This window comes from Pagrus major, chromosome 14 (assembly GCF_040436345.1).
Source record: "Pagrus major chromosome 14, Pma_NU_1.0".
Classification (NCBI taxonomy): domain Eukaryota; kingdom Metazoa; phylum Chordata; class Actinopteri; order Spariformes; family Sparidae; genus Pagrus; species Pagrus major.
Window position 1 is genome coordinate 14443107 of NC_133228.1, and position 17433 is coordinate 14460539.

Consider the following 17433-nt stretch of genomic DNA (forward strand, 5'->3'; position numbering starts at 1 on the left):
CCCTTTAAGAGTTGAGCTAAGAGCAAATACAGCGCAAACATTTGAAAGTCACAGATATTTGCATAATCTGCTGTATTAGCCAAGACCACTTAAAAATATGTGTTTGTTTTTTCAAGGTTTTTCTCCTCATCTTGTAATTTCAAGATTAAAAAAAAACCCAAAACAAAACAACTACCTCCCTATTTCAGATAATGCGATCAAAAAAGTTATTGCAACCACAGCTACTCTCTATTCTCTGCACATATCAAGGGAGGGTTGAATCTAGGTCAACCGGACTTGGTTGTAGATACTTGACAGTGTTTCGGCTCTCATCCAAGGGGCCTGACGGGAACCCTGCAGGACTAGAACAGTTTGGAACTGTTTGTTGTAAATACACAAACCCAGAGGTAAGTGAAAAGCTAAATTTAAGTGTTGAGCAGGATTTGTCAAGGGACCATGTACAATATTAAACATAAATGTTGCAATTTGCATTGTACCAGGGTCAGTTTAGAGCTAATTTACATCTTCAGCAGATTAAAAGCAGATTAAAACAACCTCACTGCTGTGACAGTTCCCATCGAAGAACTTGAACTGAAACTTGAACCCTTGTCAACATTTTCTAAAGGCAACACAGGTAATTAAGGTAATCTCTTTCAAGAAAAGTATGAATGTCACATAACTGATTTCTTTTCATTCAGATCTTTATTTTTTTGCTGTAAGTCTGCATTTTCTATTGTAGATGTGACTTTTCTTGCGTTTAAAGGCGCTCTGTTATGTCCTGTGTTGTCGCGGAGGCTGATCGTCGTTTACGTTAGCGGACTCCATTTCTAAACTAACATTAGCTACTGTTGCTCTCTGTTAGCGAAGCAGAGAGAGGCACTGAGACGAGGCAATCGAGTCACATCCTTTGGACTGTCATTAAACAGGCATTAAACAACTTCAACAAATCATCCACAGGCTTGTGTAGGCAACCGAGAGAGAGGGGAGTTCAAATTAATACAGGTATATTGACCAAATAAAAATGTTACACAGAGCCCCTTTAATATACAAAAGTATTGGTTAGTAAATACACCTCGACACAAGCTTATTTTGACATGGCATTAAAGCAGTATGCCTTCTTTCCCCATAATTAAAGGATAAAGGTCTCACAGCAACACTTACAGTTGTTGACTGTTGCCCCCTTTTGATTCCAAAGAATAAGGTTCAGTTTTGTTTAATTTTTGTTTGTTTTGATTATTTAAAATATGTTTATTTCTCATTTCTTCTAAAAAGCTTCCTCTAGAGTCAAAACATTTAAAGGCAGTACAGTTCTGCACTATTGGTTACTGCAGTGGTGGACTCAGGATGTTTGAGGGGCACGGGTGAAGAAATAAAAAAGGGCACCAGCTGTATGAAGGGGGGGCACCAGCACCCAGAAAGTCTGGTTATATTAATAGTGAAACTTTATCATGCTTTCTCCACTGGTTACTGGGCATGGGATATTTCGTACCATGATTATCCTGGCCAAAAAAAACTGACAACAACAAATAATTTTAAAGCCCTTAAAATGGCACTTAAATATACTGGAATCACTTAAACTTACATTGAATTGAGAATAAAATATTACTACTGCTTCACAGACAGGACACACGTCTTTTTTTAATCCAACGTCCATTTCAAAATAAATCAGGAAATTCAAAAAAAGTGAGTTACAGAAGTTCTTCAGACGTCTGGAACTGAAAAACTGTCTAGAATGACATTGTAAAATAAAATATTTTGATCCCTGTAAGGATTTCACTTGAATATCAATACTGAACGTTGAAAAGACGCCTAAAAAAGACTACCAAAAACTTTCCCTCTGGCTCTCCGGTGGAAGTCGTGTCAAAAATAAAATTACCTGAAGAAAGATCTCTTCCTGCTTCTTTTTAACTGGTTAATGTACTACTCACTGTAACTCTGCCTGGGAAAATGCAAACACAGGCTCTTCCAGTCTGCATGCGGCAGGCGAAACAGAATAAATAAACAGAACGTTTCCCACAAAATGAATCAGGCGTGGAAAGGAGAAAAACTAATTACTTACTTACGTACGTACTTACGTACTTAAGTTTGGGAAAAATGGTGTTAACAGAAAGAAGGAAGTGCACAAGCTGTAATGTCACGTAAAAACAAGCCTGTTTACTTTAAACCATTTACTTTAAAGGTGATATTTGCAAGCAGAGTTGATTTTTGAGTCTCATTCCCAACTCATCAAATAATGATGCTCTGGGTTTGGGAATGAATGAGAAAAAAATCAACCTTTCTTACAAATGGCAGCTTTAAAGCTACAACAAGGAACATTGATATATTTTCCATTTAGGACAAAAGTGGTTGTGTTTCCACCGTCAAAACCACAAAACTATGATGTCAAAAATAAAATGATCTAAAGAAAGATCCTGCTTCTTCCTTTTCATCTGGTTAATGTACTACTCACTGTAACTTTGCCTGGGAAAATTTTAAAACAGGCTCTTCGGGTGTGACGAGGCGTTGAGAAAATCAGGCTGTTGGTAGAGCGGGCACTCCATGTACAGAAGCTTTGTCCTCGCTGCAGCGGCCCCGGGGGTTCGAGTCCCGGACTGGGGTCCCTTGCTGCGTGTCACCGTCCCCCCCCCCTCTCTCACCCTGTTTCCTGTCATCTCTGAAGCTGTCCTATCAATAAAGCCATACAAAGGCCAAACAAAGCACACCATCTTGCTGATGGTCTGGTTTGCTTATGTAGGTCATACAGAGGCATCACTATTAAATTGAGACTGTTTCATAACCAGCTTAAAACTCTTTTTAGTAGCTTTAATTAGGTGATATAATCAATCATTTTGTATTAAAGGGGCACTATGTAGTTGTAATATTTAAATTATGAATGAGGTAATAATACAAACTCAAAATATATATATTTTTTTCCATAACTGTATAAACAAGCTGTTCTCTGAGGAAAATAAGGTCCCCAGAACACTGTTGAAGCTAGAGGTGGCAGGGTCCGCCACATATAAACAAAGTAAAACTGAAATTGTGTTGTCCTTTAAGGCCAGTTTGTTTATTAAGTCATGAAAACAAAGAGAGTTTATTTATTTGTTTTGTTTAGGCATAAAAAAAAAATCCAAAGTCCATGAAGATATGTCTCTTCTGATTGAAATGTCTTCCCCAAAACTACATAGTGCACCTCTAAGGTGTGCACATTGAGTTACATGCAAGAACATTTTTCACCTTAAAAGACCCCAGTAGAGTTTGTCAGTTATTTATCTCTTGCAGTTACATAAGGTTAACTTGTAACGATTAAAAGGCGGCAGAACAGCCTTCCAGTGGTTGGAGCAGCTGAAAAGTTAAATTAAATTGTATTACTGACGCTGCGGTAGAATGGTAGGTATGAAAGTCATCTCTCAGTCATAACATTTAATTGTTTGTTCAGTTCCCACAGACAAATTCCTGGAGCAGTGCCTACTCAATCTGCGACGTCCTGTCTGATTAGTGCATGCATGTACGTGCATGCTCCTGTACCTCAGGCACCAGCATCACATACCTGCCTGTTGTCCCCAACACTCAGTGAGAGGCAGTCACCGCTGCTGCTCTGAAGATCCATTCTCAAGCTTGAATCCCTCTCAACATTTTCCAAAAGGCAATACAGGTAATCACAAATACTTTCATCATTATTTTTTTTTAAGGGGAATGGCAGAAGTTTAGTTTGAACTCAATCAGCAGAAGTGTGAAAGAAGTTTCAGCATATTGAGGGTGTGTGGATTCAGAGACCAGGACTGAAATCATCATTACCTAAACATGATACCCGCCAGCCCTCCAGACTCCCATTGCAATTTTTCACACTTGTCTCCCCTTTAATTTGTGTTTCTGGCACTGTGCCCTCCACCTTGAGTGAGAGACGGGCAGAGGATGGAGAATATTTGACAATTTTCAGACGCCCTTCTTGAAGTTTGAAAGCACAAGGGGGAACAATGAATACATCAAGTGATACATTTTATTCGACTTGTGTTGCATTTCACTTATTATTTTGTTATTTTCCTTCTTTAAATGTCACCAGAATGCAAACACAGTCCTTGAGTCTAACAAAAAATAAATGTTTTAATCCATTAAAGGTGCACTACGTAGTTTTGGGGAAAACATTTCAATCATAATCAAAGATCTTCATTGACTAATTTTTTTTTTTATGCCTAAACAAACTAAATAAACAAACTCTTTTTGTTTCCATGACTGAATAAACTGAATAATCAAACTGACCTTAAAGGACAACACAGTTTCATACTGTTTCACTTTCTTTATATGTGGCGGACCCTGCCACCTTTCTAGCTTCAAACTGTGTTCTGGGGACCTTATTTTCCTCTGAGAACAGCTCGTTTATTCAGTTATGGAAAAAAATTATATTTCTGAGTTTGTATTATCACCTCATTAATATTGCAAATATTACATTGTTAAAATTTCCCCAGGCAAAGTTACAGTGAGAAGTATATTAACCGGACAAAAAGAAGCAGGAGGAGTTCAAAGTTCCTTGTTGTAGCTTTAAAGCTGCTATTTGTAAGAAAAGTTGATTTTTTGAGTCTCGTTCCCAACTTGTCAAAAACTGACTGAGTTGGGAAACCCAGAGCATTGTAAGGGAAATTCTCCTTGTTGAGTTGATACTGCCTTTCCCAGGGCAGTGACCATTTGCTGTTTTATTTGTCATCCTATCTACCATCCTGTAAACTTCTTAGGCGAAGAGAATTACCCCTCATATGACTTTCTGACCCGTTCTAATACTAACAAACCCCTTAGGTGAAGGGGAATCTCCCCTCCTCTCACATCCTGATATGTTCTCCACCATACATTGATTACTGAATTCAAAACTATTTAATTTCCCACAGCATCATTATTTGATGAGTTGGGAATCAACTTTTCTTGCAAATAGCACCTTTAAAGTAAATGCACCTGAAGAACAGGCTTGTTCTTACATGACATTACAGCTTGTGCATTTTGTTCTTTCGGTGTAAAGCAACAATATGTAACTTTCTTGAGAAAAACAGTTGATTGTTCAATCTTATATGCAAATATTGACACTTTGGAGCATCTAAGTAACAGCTGCTGAACAGGGGGGCCCCAAGTGACAATTGTGGACTTAACAGTGTTAATGATAATAATGATTTTATTGATAATTAATTAAACTTTTTATTCCGAAGAGGAAGAGTCTCTTCTTAACGTGTTTATGGTAGAGCGGAAAGGATGAGTCCATTAATCAACTCGATACTTGAAATTCTTCTGACTATGGTTAGAGGTTACACATTATTGTTAATATTAGCTCGTACTATGAACGCAGAACAACACAAATTTCCTCAGCTGAAAACCAAATATTATCCTATCTTATTGTACCTATTGTACCGAGTAAAGTAATCCGATCAAAGTCCAGCATTTACTGAAAAGGCATCTATCACCTTTTTGTCATCATTTGTGCCCACAGACAGTGACGATGGCGGTAAACTGGCCAGGACTTGCATCCATAGGGGTGTTTTACCTGATCGTGCTGGGCACGGGTATCTGGGCGTCCAGGAAGTCCAAACGTGAAGAGAGGAGGTGCACTGGGAATCGCAGTGAAGTGGCGATGGTTGGAGGGAGGAACCTAAACATCTGGGTCAGCATCTTTACGATGACAGGTAGAAAAATAACGGTGATGATAATAACTTCATGATGAAGATGATCAGTCAATGGGGCCTTAAAGATACAATATGATATATTTCTGCATTAAAACGTCTATAAACGACTTTGCCACTGTTATATAAAAAACAAACGGGAGATACTTACAGCGCTTCTGGGTGCAGCCAGTACAGGAGGGCAAAGTCACCGCAAAACAATATTGCAGCATTCTTCTAATCAACTGAAGTAGATGGGGACTACCTAAACAAAACATACAATTTGAAAGATGTAATTTACACCCTTTTTAAAGCCAAAATCTTCACTGTAGCTGCTAAGCTACAAGCATGAGTGTTTCCAGATTATTGTGTGAATGCATTATAATTCTATCAATTTGCAATCGGTGGACCTAATCTCATTAACTTTCTTTCTCAGTGCCTGTATGTGTGCTAATGTTTTGCAGCCACCTGGGTGGGAGGAGGATATATTTTGAGTTGTGCTGAAGTGGTCTATGATCCAACGAGCGGGTTGGCGTGGGCCACCGCACCCATTGCCTGCGCCATAAACATGATTATAGGTGAGTGAGGCCAAATATAACTGCCAAGATGCAAAATGGTGACACGTGTTCATACACAACTCCACAAAGAGGCGGTCCTGTCTGCTCGTGAACGCACATGGAGCAGGATCCTCCTGATTGCTGCTCCCTCCTCTAGAGAGTAGGGAGGGGATTGTTAACTCCAAAACGGACGAGTCGCAATGCTAAAATGACGACAACGCTTACAGCAGCTTTAATACCTAATATTTTTGTCAGTTGACTGCCTTGCTTCACTATGTCTACTGACAGGATGTTATTATGTAACTACAATGAATTCAGGATCTTCACTAGTGATTACATCATTAAAGAAGCTGTGTTGAATTGCAGTGGACTATTTGCTTTCTGTTTATGACTTCAAGCGTCTTTTGAAGGGTGTGGTTGGGACTTGGGGCACATCTTAAACTTTTTCAAAATCAAACAAATTAGTGGCAAACCCACTGTGTATTTTACGATGATCTACATATCCCAAAGTTTTATTTCAGACATGGAGGCAATTGTATTGTAATTGTACAATTGTATTGTAATGTATTCAACCTCAACAATTAATTTTTCCAGTTTTTGACCCATCTCTCTCCATCTTGGCCGGGGCGTGTCCGGTCACCAAACGCAAGAGAGGTTTTATTAAATCCGACAGGTTGTTTGGGGAACCTGGTGGTATTGGATGGCCTTGTCAAACTAAGTAAAGGGGAAAGGAAGTCAATGGGTTTTATGAGGACCAAACACATAATGGTGGTCCTCAAAAGGGAAGGTGCAGGTGAGACCAGAATAAATGAAAGCTAAGGAAAGAGGTCAAGCAAGGGGACCTTGCTAGCTTTTGCTGACAAATTGGTGATGATCTCTTGTCCCCTGACTGTGTCCGTCGTCCAATGAGGCTCCACTAAATGTTTCGGGTAAAATGGTTCTGTTTGTGCGACTCTAGGTGGACTCTTCTTTGTCAAACCTATTCGGTCGAAGAAGTACGTCACCCTCATGGACCCTTTTCAGGAGAAATATGGCAACACTGTAGCTGCTGTTATTTTCATTCCCGCTCTCATCGCCGATATCTTGTGGACATCATGTGTTCTTGGTGCACTGGGTAAGTCACAAACAACAACTTCATGAATGAATTCCTTGCAAAATCAGCATCCAGTCAAATATAAATGATAAATCTGGAGATGTTGAGAGTTCATAAATCTTAGTTTGTTGCTTCAGCATCGGGCAACACGGTGGCACGCAGACATGACAAGACATGCGAGTTAAGTTAATCGGGCAGTCTGGATTAGAATTTGTTGTGTCTGCCTCACTCTGGATGTATGTATGGTTGTGGTTACAGGAGGGACATTAAGTGTGGTCATGGATATCTCCTCCAAGCTGGCTGTGAGCATCTCTGCTGCTGTGGCAATCATTTACACATTAATGGGAGGACTGTACTCTGTGGCCTACACTGACGTCATCCAGCTTATCTTCATGCTTCTCGGCTTGGTACATACATTACATTTATAGGAAAATTCAAAGCATGGTCTTTAGCCGAGTGATGTGACTTTGGTCCAGACTGAAATATCTCAACAACTATTGGATTGATTGCCATTCAATTTTGCTCGTACATTCAAAGTCCCCAGAGGATAAATCCTCTTGACTTTGCTGACCTTGTGACTTTTATTCTAACACCACTATGAGGTTGACATTTATTAGCAGCATGTTCTAGTAGTGGCTGTAGTTATGCATACCTGATACAGTAGGTGGTATATTCCTGTTAATGTAAGAAGTATTTTTAATCCACAGACATACGCAGACCTGATATACTGTTTTCTCTCCTCATTTTCAGTGGTTTTGCGTGCCTTTTATCCTGACAAGCCCCTCCTCTGCTAACATCACCGTTGCGGCACTCACCGAGCTGCACCAGGCGCCGTGGATCGGCAAGCTGGAGCTGGAGGATACGGGCCGCTGGATAGATGACATACTGCTACTGGTAAAGGAGACCTGTAACAGCCCCCAACGCCATTGTTTACCTTAAGTGTTTCACACACAAGTGTTTCAAGTTTAAATATTGATTTAATTTCAAAATCCTCTGAGAAATCCTCTCTTTATTCCTCTCCAAGGCCATTGGAGGGATCTGCTACCAGGCTTTCTACCAGAGAGTCCTGTCCACACCCACCGATGCTCAAGCTAAGATCACCTGCTATGCTGCGGCAGTATTATGCCCGATCCTTGCCATCCCGTCTCTTATTGTTGGGGCAGCTGCAGCGTCTACAAGTACTTAGATTAAACTATGTCTTTCACTGTCTTTGCTATCTTTGTCAAAATTGATTTAACCGACTAAGTCGCTGTAACTCGTGTTTGTTTTATTTACATGTGCTTAATGTCCGTCAGATTGGAACCAGACCACCTACGGTTCACCCAGCCCGTACGAACAGGGCAAATCTGGTATGATCCTGCCGATCGCCCTTCAGCATCTTTGCCCGTTCTACGTCTCACTGGTCTGTATGGGAGCGCTTGCTGCTGCTGTGATGTCATCAGTTGACTCTGCACTTCTGTCCGCCGCCTCCCAACTGGGCCGAAATATCTTCAAGAACATCGTCTACAAGAAGGTGACACTTCGCACGACCACTAATCACACTGTGGCATCTTTTAATTTTGAATCAATACTAAATAAACGTGTATTTACGATAGAAAATACATATCACATACACAACATTTAGCAACAAGGAGCTTATGAAAAAAGACACAATATTTCCATAATTCCACCTAAATCACTGTGAATGATTTAAAAAGACATTTGTTCCACTCTAAAGGTCTTATTTTCGGGCCTCATGTTCAGACAGTTGAACACAGTAAGGTGCATCTTTTAGCTTGGGAACTTTTTCCTGTGGTACAATGAGACTTTCTCCACACGAGCACTGCTTTTTGGTTGTTTTATAAGTTTAGCATTGCTTGGTAATGTTGTTTTTAAGCACAGGTTGATATGAAAGTATTGTATTTCTATGCAATAAGTAGCCTAGCTTATGTATAGTCTACTGTGATGGACTACCTGGACACTGTGATCCTAATTTTTGCTTAATGAAAGTAAAAAAAAAGATTTCTCCATTTCAGGCCTCAGAAAAAATGATTATTGTGTCGGTCAAAGTGTCGATCTTCCTGTGCGGAGTGATGGGAGCGGGCCTGGCCATGACGACAAGCTCCATTCACCTGTTCTGGATCGTCAGCGGGGATGTCCTGTATTCAATGATGGTTCCCCAGGTGATATGCATCTTCTACTTGTCTCATCGGGTGAACAAATACGGGGCCTGTACTGGCTGTTTGTTGGCTCTACTGCTGAGAGGTCTGGTTGGGGAACCCTTGATAGGCCTTCCTGACGTGCTGCCCCTGCCGTGGGACAAGATCCAGGAGGACGGTCACCGATACCGCTTGTTCCCTATTCGTACTGTTATCATGCTCATCAGCACCGGGACTATTTTACTTGTGTCACGCTTTGTTGTGTGGCTGTCTGAGAAGGGGCTGCTGAGAGGAACAAGTGATGCTGAAACAGACACAGAGATACATTATATGGCACCAGTTGGAACAGATGTGGAGGAAAAGGACAGACTGAATAAAGAGAAAAGTCTCACTGCAACAAGGAAGTAGGAAGATGTTAAGAGCTCTCTCAGCATGAACACTTTCATACAGCATGTGGGTGGTGTTTAAACCAGGATTTCTTTATGAGGTTCGAATGGGAAATATAATAATGTCCAAGGGGATCATCGCTCTAACAGAGGGAGTTGTGTTTTATTTACTTTAACCTATTGATACTTGCATTATAGAAACTGAATAATATAATCTAAATGACAAACCTGCATTTTTTTGTCTTCAGGGGGAAACAGAAACAAACTGTGGAGTTGACACAATTAACTCATTCCTAGTTATGTTTTACTTTTATTTTTATTTTAGTAGCCTATGTATCTGTGTTTCATCCTACTGTGTATGTACACATAGGCTATATTTATATTACATATATTATACTTTTAATTTTATTTGGCACATGGATGTACGGTGAAAGAAGTGTATCACTCTTACTACTAGAACTAAAGACTATGAACAGCTGAAGTAGCAGAAGTGATTCATCAGCTATTTAAACTAATTGTTTCATGAAACTGTGCTCTCGTGTTTCTTATTTAAAGTCTCACTCATTTAAAAACCATTACTAAAATACTTTTCAGTCCTCTGTGTGTTTTGTTTTAATTTCGTTCATTTAACCAAAAATGTCTGGAGATGTTACCTGCTTGTCTCCTGACTCTGGACCGGTACAAGTCCCATATGGAGGGCAGGTCGGCTCCAATTATTTTTCCTGCAGACCTGATTGTCCGTTGCAGTCTGTTCCTGTCCTGTTTGGTTGCAGATCCGAACCAGACAGTGATGGAACAGTGACAGACATATTGTTTTTGTTTATATGTGGCGGACCCTGCCACCTTTCTATCTTCAGCCAGTGTTCTGGAACCTTATTTTCCTCTGAGAACAGCTTGTTCATTCAGTTATGGAAAAAAACTAACTCCAAAACTACATAGTGTCCCTTTAACAAAAACTGCCAAAGTGCCCTTTTGCAAGACAAATCTCAGACACTCTCATGCTAAAGTTGTATTTTAACATATACTTGTTAATTTTATTTAAACACCGACACAGAATACTAACACAGAATTGAACTGCTGCTGTATTATTTAAGATTCAGTGGCTCAGTGTGGTCACAGACTTGCCTGTGCAACATTTATGATCAGGCAGACTTTTCACGGCTCTATGATGTCATCCAGATGCGTCACAGGACCCGTTTTAACTCACATGTACGCCCACTGTGTGCGTGCCTGAAGTGAACCTGTTTGGACGACCAGTACACTTTTTCGTATATTTTTATTATATTTGATCAATAAACAACATTGTTTATCCAGAATGAGCTCTCAGATAACGTGTGTCGGATGGGTGGGGAGAGGCGTTTCCAAGGAAAACCCGGACAAAGTAAGTAGCTAACTAGCATGTTGGGCTAGCTAACGTTAGCCGGCTAATCTGTCAACATGGCAGATACATGCTACTGTCCCAAAATTTTAGAGGCCATTTGCTTTCATTTACATTTGTAGGTGACTTTAGAGATAATGTTTCACTTTAGACCGTCAACACAACAACCGTCGTGTAATATAATCTAACGCATTTCGTGTACTGACAGTAGTTGTAGCTAATGTAGCTAGCCAGCTAAAGACTTTAGCTGAACATTTTAATATCACTGAAAATACCCATAATTATTCAGTGGTGCAAATTGGAAATCAGGTAACCTACAAGACACGTGACACATGACGAGAAAAAAAATAAATGCTTTAAAAAGCATTTATCATCATCCTTTTTATTGAATTTAGGGAAATAGGTGTCACAGAGTAATTCAGGAACTTTAACAAATATAAGTATAAATAGTAAACAAGTGTGTGAGTCTTTGACAGTTACTCATCGCATTAATAACAGCTTGTTGTAATGCTACTGGAAATCTTACTGTAAAAATAAGGTCAAATGAAAAATAACATTTAAAAATTGTTTTGTTTTTACAATTACACTGTATTTAGAAATGTAATCAAAAAAAGCTGGTAGTCTTTAAAACAACATCGCTTTCTATTTCTTGCATCTGCTCACACACATGAGCTTCTTCGTTTGTTCAAGCCACTTTTTTTTTTAAATCCCATTTCAGGTTGAGTTGAGCCAAGAGGAGCTACAGCGCATCATTACGGAAGCAAAAGAGGAGCTGGGGTATGCTGGAATAAAACGCACATTACTGCAATCTGTGCCTCTGTTTTATCTCTTGGTATTGTGAAAGCATTCGAACGTCACGAGTGTAAGCGTCGCCAGTTAGTGAGTGCTGAATGAAAATCAAATATTACTGTTCTTTCCATGTGGCTGGTTTCATACATCTGCTCTGCTAAATCAGGGACCTAGCAGCTGAGGAGGAAGAAGATGAGGACGAAGGTATTGCTGAACTGAATCCTAATATTGATGGAGCGGAAGCTGCCGAATCACCGACGGATGAGAACGAAGACGACAAGGAGGAAGATGACGAGCTAGCAGAGTACGGCCTGGATAAATACGATGAAGAGGATTCAGGTGAGTGGAAGGGGATGTCAACTTTATGTAGAGCATGTATATTCTCTGCTCAGACTGATCTTGTATCTGTTTGTTTTCAATTAAGTGACCGCTAATCTGGGCGACAGTCTGGCTGGGCTCACAGTGTTCAGCTCGAATGAGGAGGATCCTTACATCACCATCAAAGACACGGTGAGTGCCCTCAATGATGACATGCATACTGATTCAGTGTAGTCCCACTTAAAGTAGCACCCGTTAATAACCACAAACATATAGCCGGGAAAATTCGTGGAAACTGAAGCACAAACATGTACTGCGGCGCAGGCATCTCATTAAACCTCCCATTTTTAAGTGCTGACTTAACTTTCAGCTTTGTTTTTTCCCTCTAGGCCCAGTACGAGCGAGAAGACTTCCAAATCAAGCCCGGTGACAATCTCATCCTGGCAGGCCGGACAGAGAAGGACTGCTGCAATTTGGAGGTCTATGGTAAATATCTTCACATTCAACTGTTGTTGTAGCTTAGAATACATAAATATACAGTATATTTAACGATTGATGTCTTGCTTTACAGTGTATAACTCGGAGGAGGAATCTATGTATGTTCATCATGATATTCTGCTGCCAGCTTACCCACTGTGTGTGGAGTGGCTAAACTTTGACCCCAGTCCTGGAGAAGGTCTAGGTAAGACAATTGTGTCTGCCTTGTTAATTAAAAAAAAAAGTCATTCCTTTGCATAGCACACCCCAAGGTGTGTTAACATGGATGATTCTAGCATTAAGCCTAAGAACAGTAGTTCCCAGCATTATGTTTAATAAGCACTTAACCTGACTGTGTTTCGCTACAGCTAACTACGCTGCTGTGGGCAACATGACCCCTCAGATAGATGTGTGGGACCTGGATGTGGTGGACTGTTTAGAGCCAGTCTTCTCGCTGGGGAGCAAAAAGGCCTCCAAGAAGAAAAAGAAGAGCAAGAAGGTACAAACCTGTTCTTAAACTCCTCTTATACAAGCGTCAGGTAAAGTTAATGTAAGGTAAAACTGTTCATGTCATATTTCTGCAAAGGTTTCTTTACTTTATGATGGAAGTGATTGGATATTGAATGTTTGTTTGGGTTTATTTTGAAAGTCTGAAAGATTTTTTATTTTTATTTTTGACACTATTTATAGTAAACATGTTTGTCCAGCACACTAGATATCATTAACTCATTGCAGCCTGTTGTCACTGTTGCCAGGGGGCAGCGGCAGCAGAGCCTGTCGAGGGGCACACAGATGCAGTGTTGGATTTGTCCTGGAACAAAGTGGTCAGGTTAGTATTCTGAGGCCTGAGAAAGGAGAGAGAGCTGCAGCGATTATTCAAACTTTGAATGATTTTGATAATCGATCAGTTTGAAGTAATTTTTTGAGGAGAAGAAAGGTGAAAATACGCAGATTCCAGCTTATTAGATGTGAATGTTTTCTTGTTTCTGTCCTGCTCTATGACATGAAACTGAATATGTATTGGGTTGTGGACAAAACAGGACATTTGAGGACATCATCTTGGACTTTGGGAAACACTGAAATTTTTTTTTTTTACCATTTTCTGACATTTTATTGACCAAACAACTAATCAAGAAAGTAAACGACAAAATTAATCAGCAATGAAAAAAGTTGTTGGTTGCAGCCCTAATGTTTATGTACTGTTACGGTGTATGTATACATTTATGTAACTGAAAATATATATATATATTTTTTTACTTCCTTAGAAATGTGTTGGCCAGTGCTTCAGCAGATGAAACAGTTATCTTGTGGGATCTACTTCAAGGCAAACCAGCAACAACTCTGCGCAGGCACACTGATAAGGTATTCAATGAGAAAAAAGATTATGTTTCATATAATTTGTGTATATTTGGTGCTACATCCTCAGAATTTGCAGCTTCACCGTCTAGAAACCAAAATGTTTTATATTTCAGGTTCAGACGTTAGCGTTCCACCCATTTGAGGCACAGACTCTGATATCAGGATCATATGACAAGTAAGTCTTTCAAGTCTTTCTCTACTGTCTTTGAGTGTTTTGTAAAGTGAGTTTGAGACTAACATTTCTCTTTTCAGGACAACTGTCCTGTATGACTGCCGCAGTCCAGACACCAGTTACCGGACCTGGAGGTTTAGCGGTCAAGTGGAGCGTCTGGTCTGGGACCACTTTTCACCGTGCAACTTCCTGGTAGGTGCTTTTAATCCATGAACAGTGATCTGTCTTGTTACTCTCAGACTGGAAAAAAAATGTTCAACTCTATGTAATGTTGTAATTAAAATGACAAATATAGCTGGTGCCTGTGCTTTACGAGCATTTGTTTATCCCTCTACTGCTATTTCTTTCACAATCTCAGTGGCTAACTGGAGTTTGCGGTTGTGTTTCAGGCGAGCACAGAGGACGGATTTGTCTACTGTCTGGACGCACGCTCGGATAAACCTGTTTTCACACTGAGGGCGCATGATGAAGAAGTGTCAGGTAGGTAAAAAGAAGTGTTTGTGATTAAAGGAGAACAGTAGTCCACCATTTTTAAAAAAAACAAACAGTTGGTCTGGCACAAATGATTTTGCGTCCTCTGCATTGTGTGGTCATGAGTCACACAGGAGGAATGAAAATATGGGTCAGTATTTTTGGTACATACCAGAAAACGTGGGAAAACTGTGGCTGCTTTATTTTCAATCAGTCCTTGAAAAACATTTTAAAGAGTCTGCAGCGAGGGGCCTTTCTTCTTCCAACATGTCTTTTACACAGCGCATGCTAGGTCAGTCATGTAGATAAATATGCGCAGCTGGTGCCAAAATATGCACCCAGGGGCTTCAGTGCTCGGAAAATACCTGTAAAAATGTACAAAGTGCACTGTAGCAGTTGCATAATCTCTCTCTCAACAAACCAGTTTAACCACATGACATTGAATATTGGAGGCCTCTTCCCAACTGCTGAAATAACATTTTCACCAACAAAGCTAAACTTATTTAAAAGTGTTGGCAGAGCTTACTATAAATCAAACAGTATGCTACACATACACTAGGTGTCAGGATTCTCCAGTTTTCTCCCATTCTTCCTCCTAATGCCCGTTGCCTGTTTCCACTTTTGTCTTAAAAGCTCAGTTTTCAGTTCAGCAGCTTATAAAAAACTTAGTTTGGCCTTCTGTACTTTGTTGGAAGGGCATCCCACCACACACACCAGCTTTTAGGTATTTTTCTGCTGTTTGCTAGCAGACAAAAGTGAAAGGAGTCAACGTCATGCAATATAAAGTTGATGGAGAACGATGAATGTTTTGATAAAAGGATGGCTGTCAAACCAAACACGTTTTAGACTTGCTTCATGGTGAAACAGATGTGCTTTAAAGACTTTCCTCCAACATTTCTGCAGGTTTGGACCTGAGCAGCCAGATTAAAGGATGCCTGGTCACCTCATCAGCTGACAAACACGTTAAGGTTTGGGACATTTTGGGCAACAAACCAAACCTGGTGCACTCACGGGACATGAAAATGGTAAGAACATATACATACGCTGCATATACAGTATTTAAATGTTGGATTGTTTCCCCAACTGAAGTATAGAGGTATTTTGCCATGTTAAACTTCTGACGTTTGTGGTTGTTAAATGAGTAATAACGTATTTCCCCATCTGTGAACAGGGTGTGCTGTTCTGTGCTACATGTTGCCCTGATAATCCCTTTGTTTACGCCTTTGGGGGACAGAGGGATGGCTTGAGGGTTTGGGATATAAGTGATGTGGCAGCAGGTAAAGCTCACACTAAACACGTTCCTTCCTTTGTTCTTTACATCGGATGATTGGTGCTGTTAAAGCCGGTTGGTAAATTAATATCGCTCACATGTTATCGTTGGATGTTTTGCCTTCAGTGACTGAGGTGTTTGGCAGTCGAGAGCGCCTGGTAGTGAACGCAGCGTCACAGGCAGGATCAAGCACCGCAGCCACAGCAGAGATGGAAGTCTCCTAATGAATCTCTGGACGGATCAACAACCTTGTAAACATGAGCACGACTGGAAACAAGCGACTCTGCTTGTTGCCGTGTTCCTCGTAGTGCAGCGCTCAGTTCATGTGGAAAAAGATCGGAGTGAATAAAGCTGCATTCATAAAGGATTTAAAAGGTTGGCCAGAATGGAAACTGTGCCAAAAACACCTGGAAAAACTTGTTCAGCTTGTCTCCCTGCACAGATAACAACAATGGCTTTGCACACTCGAAGATGTGTTAAAATACAAGAACATGTGTCTTATATTCATATAAGGGGGAAGCAGTGGTTCAAATATTTGAATTACTCTGATATAACTTTTCATTCTCTTTAATGTTGCCTTTCCTTGTACATTTACAAATGTTATATTCTAATAAGACTATTCTCACATAAAAAAATGTATTACATTGTGATATTGCATACCTGGTTTTCCTGGTATATTAAAAAAAAGCCTGTTTACTCAACATCTGGCCAAACGGACTATTTGAAATGCTGTATATTCCATTAATAAATACAGTTAATAAAATTTATAAATCTTCTGTCATTTGGAATCTGCAACCCTCACAAGATTTCTTGTTGTAAGCTCTTCAGTTAAAGCTTTACCCTGTTCAGACTTGAGATGTTCCCATACCATATGTTTCCTTCCTGATACTGATTCTGATTTTGTGTATCAGCCAGTTCCAAGTATCAAAAGCAGTGTGTTACTGCTTCTTGTGCTGTAAAAAAAAGTTGCATATAGGTGTGTGGGATGCTGCTGGGAAGTAGCAGAGTTCCCATTCTAATAAATGATGTGGTATTGAATCGAGACATTTCCTATCCCGGTATTGGGATAGAAACCACCCTAGTTCAACTGAATCTGAATCTGACTGAATCAATACAGGAGATTGTTCTTATATGAAGTACATGCACAAATACTGCCATATAACAAAATCAACAAAGATTATCCTGTGGCCAAGGGGGTAAAATACATTACATTTAAAATTGTAAACCCTAACAGGAGCCATGACTTTGCCTTCAAGATAAATATACTGTTATAAAAAAATCCAGATCTGCAAAATAATAATAATAAACTTTATTTACATAGCACTTTAAAAAGAAAGTTTACAAAGTTCCTCACAATGTAAAAAACAAAGTTTAATTACAGAATTAAATGCAGGAGGACATTAAAACATAAAGACATGACACAAGACA

At 39.9% G+C, this 17433-nt stretch overlaps 2 protein-coding genes across 2 annotated transcripts; both read left to right on the forward strand.

Moving 5' to 3' along the window:
* The first annotated feature begins 3462 nt into the window (after window positions 1-3462).
* On the forward strand, window positions 3463-10258 carry LOC141008560 (high-affinity choline transporter 1-like). Its single transcript, XM_073480985.1, has 9 exons — window positions 3463-3613; window positions 5429-5621; window positions 6062-6175; window positions 7113-7268; window positions 7506-7654; window positions 7998-8141; window positions 8272-8425; window positions 8543-8760; window positions 9263-10258. The coding sequence occupies exons 2-9, from the start codon at window positions 5438-5440 to the stop codon at window positions 9791-9793; spliced, it is 1650 nt and encodes a 549-aa protein (XP_073337086.1). The 5' UTR covers window positions 3463-3613; window positions 5429-5437; the 3' UTR covers window positions 9794-10258.
* Window positions 10259-10972: 714 nt separating this feature from the next.
* Window positions 10973-16786, forward strand: pwp1 (PWP1 homolog, endonuclein). Its single transcript, XM_073480983.1, has 15 exons — window positions 10973-11152; window positions 11868-11926; window positions 12105-12277; window positions 12363-12448; window positions 12646-12742; window positions 12828-12938; window positions 13102-13232; window positions 13489-13562; window positions 13999-14095; window positions 14206-14267; window positions 14345-14456; window positions 14654-14744; window positions 15639-15760; window positions 15907-16012; window positions 16132-16786. The coding sequence occupies exons 1-15, from the start codon at window positions 11087-11089 to the stop codon at window positions 16227-16229; spliced, it is 1485 nt and encodes a 494-aa protein (XP_073337084.1). The 5' UTR covers window positions 10973-11086; the 3' UTR covers window positions 16230-16786.
* Window positions 16787-17433: the final 647 nt, after the last annotated feature.

Bases quoted from the DNA above. Each gene is read 5' to 3' on its own strand.
- LOC141008560 (XM_073480985.1), top strand. From the start codon at position 5,438: ATGGCGGTAAACTGGCCAGGACTTGCATCCATAGGGGTGTTTTACCTG. The intron at 5,622-6,061 runs GTAGAAAAATAA...AATGTTTTGCAG, and splicing joins CAGCATCTTTACGATGACAG to CCACCTGGGTGGGAGGAGGA. The intron at 8,142-8,271 runs GTAAAGGAGACC...TTCCTCTCCAAG, and splicing joins TAGATGACATACTGCTACTG to GCCATTGGAGGGATCTGCTA.
- pwp1 (XM_073480983.1), top strand. From the start codon at position 11,087: ATGAGCTCTCAGATAACGTGTGTCGGATGGGTGGGGAGAGGCGTTTCC. The intron at 13,233-13,488 runs GTACAAACCTGT...CACTGTTGCCAG, and splicing joins AGAAAAAGAAGAGCAAGAAG to GGGGCAGCGGCAGCAGAGCC. The intron at 14,457-14,653 runs GTAGGTGCTTTT...GTTGTGTTTCAG, and splicing joins TTTCACCGTGCAACTTCCTG to GCGAGCACAGAGGACGGATT.